At 41.1% G+C, this 14,181-nt stretch overlaps 1 protein-coding gene across 1 annotated transcript in view; it reads right to left on the bottom strand.

Moving 5' to 3' along the window:
- Positions 1 to 1,993: 1,993 nt before the first annotated feature.
- The window catches only part of PAIP2B (poly(A) binding protein interacting protein 2B), a 31,685-nt gene continuing 19,497 nt past the window's right edge, over positions 1,994 to 14,181 (bottom strand). Inside the window, exons 2-4 of the mRNA XM_014836676.3 lie at positions 11,047 to 11,195; positions 8,614 to 8,790; positions 1,994 to 7,662 (exon numbers count right to left, since the gene is read on the bottom strand). Coding sequence (XP_014692162.1) covers positions 7,606 to 7,662; positions 8,614 to 8,790; positions 11,047 to 11,187 — 375 coding nt within the window. The 5' untranslated portion in view covers positions 11,188 to 11,195 and the 3' untranslated portion in view covers positions 1,994 to 7,605. The remainder of the gene's footprint in view (positions 7,663 to 8,613; positions 8,791 to 11,046; positions 11,196 to 14,181) is intronic.

Here is a 14,181-nt window from a genome sequence, read left to right as displayed (position 1 = left end):
TTGAGGGAGCTCTACTTGACAGCTTTTGAGTTCTGAGTAGGCCCCAAAGGGGTCATGGATACTTGTTTCCTAAGTCAGATGACACTGTTATTTCACAGTGTGGAACAGAAAGGCAGCCACTCTCATCTCATCACCTCTAGCCCAACACCGCAAGCTGGAGCTTTCAGCAATAACAACTCAAGCCACGTCCCTTTTGAAGGGACAGCTAGCCATAGTCACATCTAGCTTGGGTCCAAACCACTGGGGCCCAACTCTCAGCAAGTCTCCAACACGTCATCTGGTGAAAAGGTTGTAAAGAGACAAGGACACAGAGGAGGTGCCTTTGCTCTATGTCATAGTCTTAACACTAATGAGCAGTGAGCTTAGAAGTATTTTTACATGATCTCAGGACCAAGATTTAGCAGAATTTTGGATTTAGAATCTAAAACTCATCTTAGTGAAGAGTTTGTAGATAGAGACCTCCTTATGTTCAGGATACAGCCATCACTCTTCTTTATCATTGTCTAGATTCTACTATTCCAATTTGGACAATGGAGGTTTTAGAGCAGAGCAAGGAGCACATCTCGATTGATTTTTCAGTCCCAGCACATAAGTGTTGAATAAATGTTAGCCGAGAAAATGAAGCTAATGTTAAAGTCAGATGTCTTCCTAGTTCCTTTAGCCAAAGGGGATGTGATGAGGTAGCTTATTCTCCAGTTAGTAAGACTATCAGAGGTTGCCATGCAGAAAATCCTAAGTGATTTTTGATGCTTCTCCCCCTTTAAACTCATCTCTGTCCCTAATAAGATATCAGGAGCAATTAATGGGATTCTGTATTCCCAAGACATTGGAGATATGTATATTCATCTCATCTGTGCCTGTTAACAGCCTTGTGACAAGGCAAGAGAGCTTGGAACAAGAATTGGACTCAAATGAGGCTTGTGTGACCTCATGAACAGCACAGCATCATCTGTACCATTCATTCAGCATACTCACTGCATGTCTTCTAGCTGTGATAGGTGCTCTAAGGATTGAAAATGAGTATACCCTTACACTTTATACCAACTGAAAGTTGGTGAAGATTTATAGAACTGCAACCTTACAATATCTGAGCTTTTCTGTAACGTACTTCAATTAAGTTTAATGAAATCTATAAAATGAATACAGCATTCACCTCTTCAAGGATGTGAATAGTTCAGGCCCTGTATATACATCACTAGTATCTCAAAAAGCTATAAATAGGCAAGTCAGGTCAGATTTTTTTTTTTCTGGTTTTAGGAAGGAGGCAAAGAAATGAGAGCACTCAAAGCAAAACCCATGGGCTATGGTCTGGTCCAACAATCTTTTTACCATATGATAAAGCCCCTCAGAGAATCACTGGGAGGTTCAAGCTAGGTGTAAACTAAGTAAATACGAATTACCAAACTAATCTCCAAACAGCAGGGACGACGTCTGCCTGTTAACCCAGTAGCCCTGGTACCTAGGACACTGCCTGGTACCTAGCAGGCTCTCAAACTTGTTCAGTCGTTGAAGGGTAGATAGAGAAGCCTTTTGTTTTCTAGATAGGAGTCAGTTTTGCCCAGAAACAGGAAAATAACAGCTATCCAATTTCCCCTCAAGCCCAAGGATTTCCTGTTACCACCTTTGTTCAAAGCTGTACACATTATTGCCACCATGTATTAAATGCCTATTATGTGCCAGGCAGTATTTTGAAATTAAATTTGGTCTAATTTTCACAAGAGCCCCAGGAGGGAGTTGTCGCACCTTTACAAATAAAGCGACCTTCAGGCCACTGGCACAAAGTGGTGGAGGCGCGATTCACCCAGCTCTGTGACTTCCAAGCCAATGCTTTTATACTATTTTGTAACACTATTTAGAATGGAAAATTATGCAACTAAAACTATAATCCATCTTGAGACGAAAACCTCTCACAAACATACACATACCACCCTGTATATACACACATTCACCCCCTGTAGTATGGTATATAATGACTCACTCTCAGGAAAAAGGGTACCACTGCCATCAAATGCATTTTATTCTCATTTTATTAAGATTTTTCAACAGCTGCCATTTGGTTTGTATAGCAAATTTTTAAAAAAGTAACTTTTTTCCATTTTTGATATTTTTATGAAAATTTTCTTCAATTTTAAAGCCCTGCCCCTCCCCCAAAGAAGTATTAAATAACTACCATGTAATGTTTATTTAGGGAAAAAAACGTAAGGAACAAAACCAGCTTCTAAACACTTGCAAAATGGATAAAGGTACAAAGTCAAGACCTGGGCTGCCCCAGGACACCATCAGCACTTCACCGTCCACACCAACAGATGGGTGGGCCATGCACAGACCCCCCTGGGGGCTTCTTGTTCCACAAACTCTACTCCCTTTCTCCTCTTGACCTCCTCTGCTGGCTGTCCTCCTTCCCTTCGAATCAGTCCGACAAAAGCAGCATGATCCTTAATACATGTTCAGCTTTGTAACGAAGACAATACTGTACTTGGAAAGCTCAGAGATCCCCCTATCCAGTCGAGGAGGAAACAATATCCAAAATAGTATTGATGGTTTCACTTTCTGGTCAAACACATGCTCGTACTTATTAAATTATCAGATGCTTCAAAAGTCCTGATATGTAGACAGCACAAAAGTTCCTTATAAGAAAGTTGCAAGATTATCATAAAAATTTCTGCAGCAGTTCAATCTCCTCATGTGGAGCTTCTGATGACAAAGCTGGTTCTGATAAGTAGTTCCTTTGACATGCACAGTAGCTTCCCCTGTGAGTTCTATGTTCTGAGGGTTCCTTTCAGACCACAGGAGGTTGAAATCCAAGTTTAAAAGACTCCCTGCTGACAAAATGTATTATCTATCAATGGGATATTATTCGGCAATAAAAAGGAACAAATTACCAACACACCTTATATGTCATGGATGAACCTGAAAAAATATGTTACGTCAAAAAAGCCAGAATCAAGATACCACACTTTATACGATTCCATTGATATGAAAAGGCAAATTTATAGGGACAGAAGATTAGTGGTTGCTTAGAGCTGGGAACAGAGATTATCCTGTAAATGGGCATGAAGGATCTTATTGCAGGGGGATGAAAATGTTCTAAAACTGAGTATGGTTATGGCTGCACTACTCAGGAAAGTTACTAAAATCACTCAATTGTACATTTGAAATGAGTGAATTTTATGATACGTAAAATATGCCTAAATAAAGTTGGTTAAAAAAAAAAAGTCCTTACCTCCCAAACCACCCATCAAGCATTAAACATTTCTGAAGGTTCACAATCAATGGGGCAGGATTATCACTTAGTGTTGAGTTACAGAGTGAAAACACTGTCCTATTTTACAGCAAATAGCTAGAATGTTTCTTCATTATTTTAAAATAAAAGGTAGCCAGTAAGAAGGTAGGACTGGGAAAGAAATCTCAGAAAATCTCACAAAGGAGACTCCTATTAATGACAAATCTAAGGGGGCTTTTTCTTTTAGAGTAAAGATGGTGCATCTGTCCCTTAGCAGATTTCTCTTCTGTCCCCTAGGGGTAGGGTGGTGAATCTCTTAGCTGACACCCTAGAGATCAGTGTATAGTACTCAGCTGTCCTATTGGTATGACCCCCCCCCCCCTCAAAACTAGACTGACTGGGGACAGCAGTAGGAGGTTGGGTGGTAAGGGCTGAAGGCCAAGTAGCAAGAAGGAGACTTGAGTGTCTTGTTCGGTCTGCCTCCTACTCCCCTATCCTTTGTCACCAATTGCAGCTTCCAGATGGGAGCAATAAAGACAGAAGATTAAAAACAAAGCGGGGGTGGGAGGGGGACTCTCTCAAAGTTGTAACTAACAAAGTCTGTGGATGAAATTTACAAGGCAGTAGAGCAGTGGCCACAGGAAGTACTCTGCATACTTTACAGGGTGGAGCCAGGAGAACTAATGATCCCTGTGGGCAATGAGGATGGCCATGATTTACACAGGGAACTGTGGGCTGAGGCAAGGCTCCCAAAGCACACCAGACCAGATCAATCCTCCTGTTCTCTCCACCCACTTCCCAAACCAACGAGGTCTGCATTATCCCAGAGAGTGGCTGGGGATATACAGTCTTACCCAATAGGTGCACATCTCCAAATCATGGTCAAATCTGCCAGGTCTCTGCCTGTTCCCATACTGTAACATCACCAAACCAAGAAACATTAGTAACCCGTCATGCTGGGGTCCTTCTAGAATACTTGCCTCTTCCAATCACAGCAGGGTAGATTCCCCATGATGTTTCGACATGGGGTTTTCAGCAGCCCTAATGCAAGAAATTTCAGTCAACCTGTGTACTTTGACTACTCCTTCACACATCTTTCCTGTCTGACATATATTAATTCCCAGAGTGTTCAAGTGACCTCCTTACTTCCCAGCCTCTCCAAAATCGAGACAGAACTTTGACATTATAGTAACACATGATTTTAGAAACACTGCTTGGTGTTTCACTAAGAACATCTTTTAAGCCGTAGTTGGCATTATAGCCTTAACTAAAGAGACCCCAGCTGTTCTGACTTTGGAAACTACAGGTGCTGCAAAGGTCCAGCCTTTTCCTTATGATCTTTTTTGGTTTGGCCTTATATGTTCCCCACAAGTCAAGTGCTGCAGTCAGAAACTGGCCCATGGCCCCAAAGCTGCAGGTGCTCAGGCCTGGGCTAAATCCATCCAGTTCTCTGCAGTTAAAGGCCGGGAGAAACTGAAAAGGCATTGCCTTTATTTCTTTCTTCCCCCTTGAAGTGCAAGAGAGAAAATGGTTTTCATCTTGGAGTTTTAGAGTCCAATAATCACAAAAATCAGAACTCAATCATTAATAAACTAACACTGGGACCAGCCAGAATTGGCAATTATTAAAAATACATATTCTGCTTCTACACAAATTCTCAAATTTCAACTTGCCAATAAAAAAGTTTCAACAGGGTAGTGGCTTAAACTCAACATCAAATGATTACTTACAAATACCAGCCTCACCCTTAAAGGGCAAAGGTGTCCAGCTGGGCTTGCGCCCAGAACCTCTCCTGGGAGAAAAAGTCTGAGACAGAGGCTCCCAGACTTTCCCCAGTGAAAAGTCCAACAAGATCCACATGCATTTTCTGCTAAGGAGTTGGCAAACTCCAACTAAAGCTGAGCCTGTGATCTGGGTGACAACTGGGCTCCCACCTCATAACATAAAATAGATGGAGAAAAGAGTTGGGCTACAAGAGGAACCACTGGAAGCACAAGCCTACGCATTAAAAACGGGGTCACATTGCTAGCTGATTCCTGATCCCAGAGTCAGCACACTGTGTGTCTGAATAGGACTGGAAAGTCCAGCCTCTAGGTTCCACTGCTCGTCTGGCAGGAAGCTTAGTCCTGACCAAACATGCCTGTGAAACAATACTGAAGACTGACATCTAAGATGGAAGCCCTCAGCAGATGGAAAGTCAAACCCTTTGGACTGCACCTGACATCTTAGCCTATCCCGGTGTCAGAAGAGCAAGCCTTCTTCAGATGAAGAAACAGCTCGATCTGGACCCCTGTAGGACTCTCCAGACCAGGAGCCACACAAGGCTCCATTGTACTGTTGGTGATGGAGACACCTACGGTCTAGAAAAGGCTTTTTCTGCAATCCCAATGCATTTCTAACAGCCTTTAGAATTCCGAGCTTGGACAAGCTAATGGAGACTGAAGGAGGAAAAGCAGCCCCAGAAGAGCGAGACCTCTATTTCTGCACTTCCAAGGCCCTCTCCTTAGAGGAAACAACCCCATCTGAAAGCTGAAGCTGGAATAAAGTTTCTTTATTCACAGCCCTTCCTGAAAATGAGTTAAAGAGTTCCATTCTCTTGAGGTAGAGGCTTTGGGAACTAACGTGCACATCTGGCAATACCAGCTCCCTAAGCTACTCTCCTATGATATGTGACCTAACAAGGAAGGTCATTTTCCAAACGATGCCATCCTATAAAATGAGGAAAAGATGTGGGTTCATATTTGAAATCAGACATTAGCCTGTGGCTGTTAAAAGGTCAACAAGGGAGCTCATAAGAAAAAGGAGAAATTCTTAAGCTTTCCAGACCCTAGTCCTCTCCTTCCAACCTCTGTCCCACATCCACATACTGAATTTGCACAGACTTTATTTCAAGTTACATGATCTTTTCCTGTTAGGCCTATCACACAACACAGTAGCAGTCACACAGAAGCCACTGTCCTCCTCAGGCCTCTGCAAGTCCTTGTCCTGGGAGAATGCCAGGACTGGACAGACACGCTCTCTTTTAGACCTGACTTTGCCACCTACATCACTATCACACAAAGGCAGCTCCTGGTGCCCACTTTAGTTCCTCATGAGTATCAACAAAAACTCATGTGACTTATAGGCAGAAAAGATAAAAGGAACATACCCAGAGAGCCCCACCTAGAAAACTTGCAAAGCTGGGTGTGTGGGAATGGCAAAACTTTGTAATTGCTGAAACTATTCTGGCGGGTTACACAGTCAGCTGGTTCAAGCAGGACTCACTCTCCTGGGCTTATTTTGAGTTGTTCTGCATAATTCTGTAAGGTGGGGAGAAGCATCCACACAGTGACTGCAGCTTCTTGCTAGTGTCCTGAAAAATATATTTACTTGTACAAGTGTATAAACCTTTCTAAGGGGAGTAAGATACCAAGAGGACAAAGTCTTCATGGGGCTGGGAAAAAACTGTCAAAACAAACTTAAGATATAACTAACAGGATTCAAGGATGACTTCCCCAGCCTGAAGCTGATGGCCAACACAGCTTGCCTTTCATATACCTTTGGTAACAATATCTTTTCTTAAAAAGAGAGTAAGGTTGGAGTGGAAAGGACACAAGGGACCAGACACCACGAGGGGCAAAGTGGCAAATCCACCTTAGTGCTCTTTTACCTTGTAAAGGACGAGTTTGAGGGTAGCTGTAAACAGAGGCTTAAGAGTAGGCCAACAGTAACTGAATGATTCAAGTGACAATCACCACCACAGTCCTCCCCTTCTGATTTACAACTTTCACCAACCACCAAAAGAGCTACTGAGAACCAGTATGTTAAGTCTGTGTTGCGGTTCAGGGCAGGGAGACATGGGCTCACAGGCCATTGGTAATCCCAGGTCATGGCAGGAAACCCCAAGGGTCTGGGGAGCTGAGCGGTGTACTCTGGTTTGTAATGCCTGCTACTTCCACTTGTCCCTCTTCCCGTGCAGCTTAACAGACTTGATAAGTAGTTCTCCAGGTGTTCACTGCCCTTGGTAAGTATACAGCAGGGTGAGAAGGGCATTCTTAAACACCCAGATTTTCTTGGTCAGCTTATTTTGTTTAAACACACACAGCAGAACATTCCTGATGGAGGGGAAAAAAAGATTACAATTTCCTTAACTCAAAAATCTAGTAATAATAATAGAAAACTCCTCCAAGTGAAAGTCAGTAGAACAAAAGGGAAACACTCAGAGGCTTGCAGAGAAAGACTGAGCACATTAGTTACTCCAGTCACAGTGTCAAGTTAAACCACTGTTCCCCTCCCCGCTGTGCACCCCGCCCGCCCCACCCCCCTCTTCATCTCCGCATATTTGTGCAGCGCTGTCCCCAGATGTGGGGACACACAAGTCCTCCTCAAAGCTTTCTGTCAGCTCAGTACTTCACTCCTGGAATAAATTCCTTGGCATCCGGGTTCAGGTTACTTTTGCTCTGAAATAAGAATCAAGAGATAATAAATCCCAAGGAAACCTGCACTTTAAAACTTAATTTCTCCCTGCTTCCATTATTACCAGTACCTTCCTCTCAGCCTCAAGGAGAGAAAAAAAGAGAATTTCTTGCAACTCAGGCTGTTTTTGCTGGGCTGCTTGCAACGGCTCCTGACATACTAAGCCCCGACCAATCTCATCTTCTCCTTCCTGCTTTAGACTCCTGTTCCCTTCATGACGTTTTCATTAGAGGCTTGTAAGTTTGACTCCAAAGATAATTTTTCAATTCACTGAGTACCTTAAATCAATGAGAATCAAAGTAGTCCATCAAGCCAGTTACTACAGTTGCTATTTTTTCATCTTGCTGTACTCTCTTTGCTTATCTACTCTTGTGAATACGCAAAATCTTGGTAAACTGCAGGGCACAATCATTCAGAACACCAGCTGTGTGAGAATTATCTCACTCACAGAATTCTGACATTAAGTAAACATGGAAGGCAGGGAATTCATTTATCCGTTCTTCTAATTATAAGTGGAAAATGGCCTCTTAAGAGTATTTTCCTTCTAAAATGAGCAGGAAATTTTTATAACAGCATCATTCAAAACTATAAATACAGATTTGAGGGATAGTAAAAGAAAGGACAGCAGCAAAAGACAATTTGAAACCAAACCTCTTCCATGTTGAATTTTTTATCCTTAATCCCAACTCTACTTTGAAGAGCCCACTGGGGAAAACGAAAGTTGGTAATGCTGCAACAGTGTTTTCACAGTGCTTTATGAGATGCAATGTATCTTCAATGTACCCTCTTATAATGCCCATGTGATGAGTGAAGAAACGGCAGCTCAGAGGGCTCCAGAGACTTGCCCAAGGTTGCAGGGCCAGCAAAAGAGTCTGTAACTCCAAATCCTATATTCTTCTCCCTATGTCACATGTGGAACTACATATGGCTCTTACCAAAATATCTTCAGAATCGTGACCATCGCCAACCGACAGTCCATTTAACTGTTGTTGCAACTGTCCCATGGCCTGAGGCAGATCTCGTGATGGAATAAACCAGTCTTGGTCTTCTTCATCCAGCATCTCCTGGAAGCAACGGTCCAAAAAGTCTTGCTCCTGCAGCTCCTCCTCCACCTAGCAAGCAAAGGTGAGGAGCTCTGACTTACTGTCCCAGTGGGACTCACCCCTTCCAGTTTTTTCTCCATCCCTCTCTTTCAAAGTTTACTATTCTGCAATTAAGAATGATCTTGTATGAGATCTACTAAGAATTAAGAAGCTTCTGATAACTGACTAGAGAAAAATATAATTTTTAATTTTTTCTACCAAATTCCATCAACAATAACACTGAGGAAATAGGTATTCAAAACAGCAGAAATTCCAGGTCTTTACAGATCTTTTAAGATCTCTAACATGTAACACAGAAATTTTCCATTCATGTGGCACTTACAGAAAATCATTTTAAAGCGTGAAATTCTTTTCTCAATCTTGTTAAGAGTAACATTTCTTAAATTTCCCATTTTATAAGTATGGAAAAGGTACAGGAACCATGTAACTAGACCACTACCCGGATAGTGGAGATTAAATCAAAACCAACTCTCAGCTTCTGGCCCACTTTTCTGGTAATGAGGCCTCTAAGGGAGAAAAATACTTCCAGAATCTTAGAAAGATATAAAAAACACTTTTTGGCATGTCAACAAAAAATGATGTCATCAATGCAGTATTCTTTCAAAACAAGCAGAAATAATAGAAATATTTAAACAATTCCCTATTTCTTAAAGATTACCCTAAACTAAAGCAATATATATCTAGGATATTTTACACCTCTTTGCTGACATTGTCAACTCCAGTAAAGAGCATGGGTCACTCCACAGATTGCGTGTAATTTTAACAGGCCTCCTGCTTCACATTTGACCATCCCTTTCCTGCAGGCTGCCTGGTGACAGATTCGCAGCTCACTAGTGCCACCATGAGAGGGGAGGTCAAGCAGAAATAATCACCCAAACTAGCCAATACAGTTAATCTCATAAACTCAAAGGAAAAGTCACAGGTAGCAAGACTTAAAAACAGCATTTCAATGTTACAATCAGCCACACTGTTTCTGATCTCAAATATATTAGATAGTCATGAAGCTCTTATAATAACCACAAAATATTTCCAAGCCACAAGATTTAACACGAATGCTCACGATCTGCCCTGACTCTCCTCAAGAGCATAACAGTGTGCTCCCCCTTATGAAATCTACCCTTACTCACAGGCACAATCCATGAAAACGTGACCAGGGCACAGGCATGTGACAGGAAGCAGGGTCTATGTCCTATTCACATAAATCATGACACAGTGTGCCCACTTGGGGTGGAAACTGCTGGCTGCCCCCATTAAACTTGTTCCCTTCTTCCCAGAACACCAGGCTGTTCAGTTAAAAACCACAATTTGGGGGCCAGCCTGGAGGCACAGCAGTTAAGTTCACACATTATGCTTTGGCAGCCCAAGGTTCACCTGTTTGGATCCCGGTATGCACCTACACACCACTTACCAAGCCATGCTGTGGCAGGCATCCCACATACAAAATAGAGGAAGATGGGCTCTGATGTTAGCTCAGAACTAGTCTTCCTCAGCAAAAAGAGGAGGATTGGTAGCAGATGTTTGCTCAGGGCTAATCTTCCTCAAAAAAAGACAAAAACAAAAAAACACCCCACATTTCGCATCTCCCATGCTGGATATGGCTGTATAACTATTCATCACATAACATCCCCATAAGTGATGTGAGTATTTTGGCATCATTTGGTTAAAAGGAGATCCCTTGCTTTGGCTTTCAGTTCTCTCCCTTTGCCAGTGGCTAGACTTCCAGTTATCCTTCAGCTACTCAGCTGATAAATGCCCTGGGGGTGGCAGAGCAACACTATGGAAGGGATCCTGTGGTCACAGAATCACCTGTCTACCTGGAACGCTTACCTTGGGGCTGTTAACATCGCAGCGATATAAGACAATGAATTACTGCTGAATCTTTGCTGAAGTAGTCTAACCTTCCCACACCTAACACACTTCTCTATCTCAGACTCACATTCTGCCAGTCCCTGAGTTCCCATTTGGGGCATGCCAGGCTGGCCTGTCTGCTTACAGCTGCTGTTTCCCAGAAGTCTACACCAGATCACATGGTATTAGATCCTCTTTTAATCAATGTGGTAGAAAAATACCAGTATCTTCCTCCCAAGTACTGTCCCTCTGGTCTCTTACCAGCTGAAGATGCTTCTTGGTCGGCCGAGACCAGGCGTCCGTGTATTTTTAAGTTATTCTAAAGCCAAAGAACCCATGTCTTTTGTAACAGACTGACAGTAAAATAGGAGAGCTGTTGAGTTACACACATCAGTAGGCTTCCACTTCTTTCTTTACCTGTCTGTTGAAATCCTCTTCATTCTCCATCCACATGTACTCTGCAAATGGGTTTTCCTTCTCATCATGCCCATCCAACCCCTGGTCCTCTTTGGATTTTACACTGGGTGATGTATTCGCCACACTGGATCCATTCATCATGACAGAACCTAAACAGGAGCAAGAGAAAGGAAAAAATGATACAAGGATCAAGGAAGTGAAAACTTATCTATATTCTTCCAGAAGCTTCTGAAGTTTTAAGTTAAAGTTATTAACTATAGAGAACAGCAACTGCTAGTCTGTAACTGTTATATAGCTAACCATATCCTGCAGTTATCAACTATACAGATGTATAATTCTTTAAAAGTTAAAAGAAAAAAATGTCTAGGCTCAGTTAGCCTTTCTAGGCAAGTGGGGGGGCGGGGAATCTTTTCAAGCCAAATTTCTGTAGGTTCTAGAACCTAATGGAGCTCACAAGCCTTCCTTAACAGTTAAATGGGTAGAGAAAGTGCATTCTTAATAAACACTCTAAGCAACTGCCCCTTATTCTGATTCTCAAGCTCTGTTTTTGCTTAAAACACATTTCAAAAAATGGTATATGTTCATTGTATTGATAAGCAAAAAGAAAATTAAGGTCACCAGTTGTCCAACCATCCAACATTAAAAACAATTAACAATGTGGTGCATATAACCTTCCTGACTTCCCCCATGTGTATGCAGATACACACACACATTCCCCAAGTATCCACTCTTACAGGAATAGCATGATGCTCCATCATTTGCTTTTTCTCATTTCTAGGTTAATATAGCCATACTGTGTTTTGGGGTGTTTCCAACGTTCCTGTATTATGAAGGTTGGATGAACTTCTTTTGTTCACCTTTCTAATGATTTCCAAATGATAACTCCTAGAAATACAACTGCTATATTGGAAAGTATGTTTGTTTTTTTAAGACTCTTGATTTATTGCCACATTGCCATAAGAATTTAAATTCTTACCAGTAGTAAGTGCTTGTTCCTCTGCATTCATGAGTATTATTATTTTTGAAACCACTGCCAATTTCCTAAGAGAAAACTTGCAATTTATTATTTACATTTTCATTTCTTTGATATTTACTGAGGCTGAATATTTTGAGATATACATACGGGCCATTTATATTCCTTATTTTGTCACTTTTAGCTAAAGTAATTTTTCTGCTCAAGTACTTTTGCCTACTTTTCTATCAGGGTATATATCTTTTCCTTAAAACAGTTTTTCTATAAAAACTTTTATTATATTTGTCATAAGTTTTATTTTTCATAAAATAATTTATAAATAAAAAATATTTTGTTTGCTTAACATCTTTGGTGGTAGTTTTTGCTGGCCTTAATTTTTGTCTACAGCTTATGTGTCTGTCTGTCTTTCTATGGCTTTTTAAAGTATGTACATTTTTTTTAATTGTTTACACTTTGGCTTCCAAATCCATTTTGGTGTGTTCACCCACATCTGGAAGGTGTTTTTTTTCTGTTCTTTATTTAAATCTCACCCATTCTTCAAAAACCACTGCAGTCTTTACTCATCTCTTCCTTCCTCTACGATCTTGTCCCTAGTGAGCCTGGGGTTAATAATACTTAATTGTTATGTTTCATATGCATAATTTTCCTCTTTCCAATTAGATTCGCAACTCCTAAACAGTAAAATGGAGGTTTACACCTCAATACTAGGAACTCAATAAATACCTATGGATCATTGTGCTTAGGCAACTTTCCCTTTCTATCCTGTCTCCCTTCAATCTCAACTCCACCCCCTCCCCCATTGTCCTTGGGGTATCTTTAAGTTTTTTTAACAAATAATTTCCTCACTCATTTCTATCTTGGCAACATCCAGGAAAAAGTCTTTCTCTGCTTCTGGATACACTAAAAAATTATTGCTTACTCCCCTTTAAAGTTTTTGCAATTTTCTAACCTGCTATGGACATCAGAAAATCTAATCTTCTTAAAAGACAAGGTGGAATTGTGAAGAGTAAGGAACAGATGGAAAAACAACTCACTGATAGTTCAAAAAGAATTTAAGACAGAATCCATTTAATTCACTGTTGGCTTAAATAGGGCACCTAGTATGAAATATATCAGTTTAACATTTTAGATAGAGACAAAAGAAATCAATGATTATTCCAAATACTGCTCCATAATAATAATTCCATAAGGCTATAGAAGGGAGGGAACCAGTTCTTTATTTTCACCACTTCCATTTGCAGCATTAGCAATGACAGAAGCAAGTCTGCTCTACATGCCAGGGCAACTGCATACCTAAGTAGGGTATTCCTAAGCACAGAGACTCTTAAAGGTCCTGATCCTTGCTGGGTAGTAGGTCATACAGTTTCATATTTCTAAAGACTCATTTGGCAGTTGTTTACAACCAGCACAGTGATTTCACCCCATCAATATGGAAATCATCCACAGAGAATCAGAGTTCAGTTTTCAAAAACATCTGCCTTTGCCCAAAAATTAAACCCTAAGTGCACATGACCATAAGGAAAAAGGGAAGGCAGAGGAAGAAAGAAAATAATTCAAGAGCAAGGCGGAGCACAGAGAAGCAAATTGCAGGATGCAGCCGTTCATGAGAAAGAGAATAGAAAATTACCATAATCTCAACATGAGGATGTTACCCAATTTAATGCAAACACGTTAGAAGAGTTGAAAACACTGAGATACTAGGAAAGTGGTTCTCTCACAGTAGGCTATACAGTACAGATTTGTATTTTATGCCATTCAGCCTGTGTTTTCCATACAATTGGAAAATTTGGTTTCTCTAAAAAGCAGCAATTGAACAACTTTATTTGTATAGTGCTTAACAATTTGTAAAATACCTTCATACCTATGCTCTGACTTAAGGTACATAAGTCCACCTTCACTTTAAAAAAAAAAAATCCAGATAGTGCTATATAGGAAGACCAAAGAAGGTATCAGACTCCGGAGTTAAGCAACCTGAGTTCCTGGGTTAGTTTAAGAACAACGCTAGTCTGCAGGCCTACTGGGTAACAGTGAACTGGTGCTTAATGTTCCCCTCGACTGCAGTGGCAGAGTGGGAATGGGGAGATTTTGCTAGAGACTGGTAACTCCTACGTAAGGCATTTGGGGAATGCCTTCCAACTTGGGGAAGACATCAGGTAAAAATA

The sequence above is a fragment of the Equus asinus genome, chromosome 6, assembly GCF_041296235.1.
Source record: "Equus asinus isolate D_3611 breed Donkey chromosome 6, EquAss-T2T_v2, whole genome shotgun sequence".
NCBI classification, from domain to species: domain Eukaryota; kingdom Metazoa; phylum Chordata; class Mammalia; order Perissodactyla; family Equidae; genus Equus; species Equus asinus.
The sequence above is the reverse complement of the archived record's forward strand: the minus strand, read 5'-3'. Positions and strand labels throughout refer to the sequence as shown.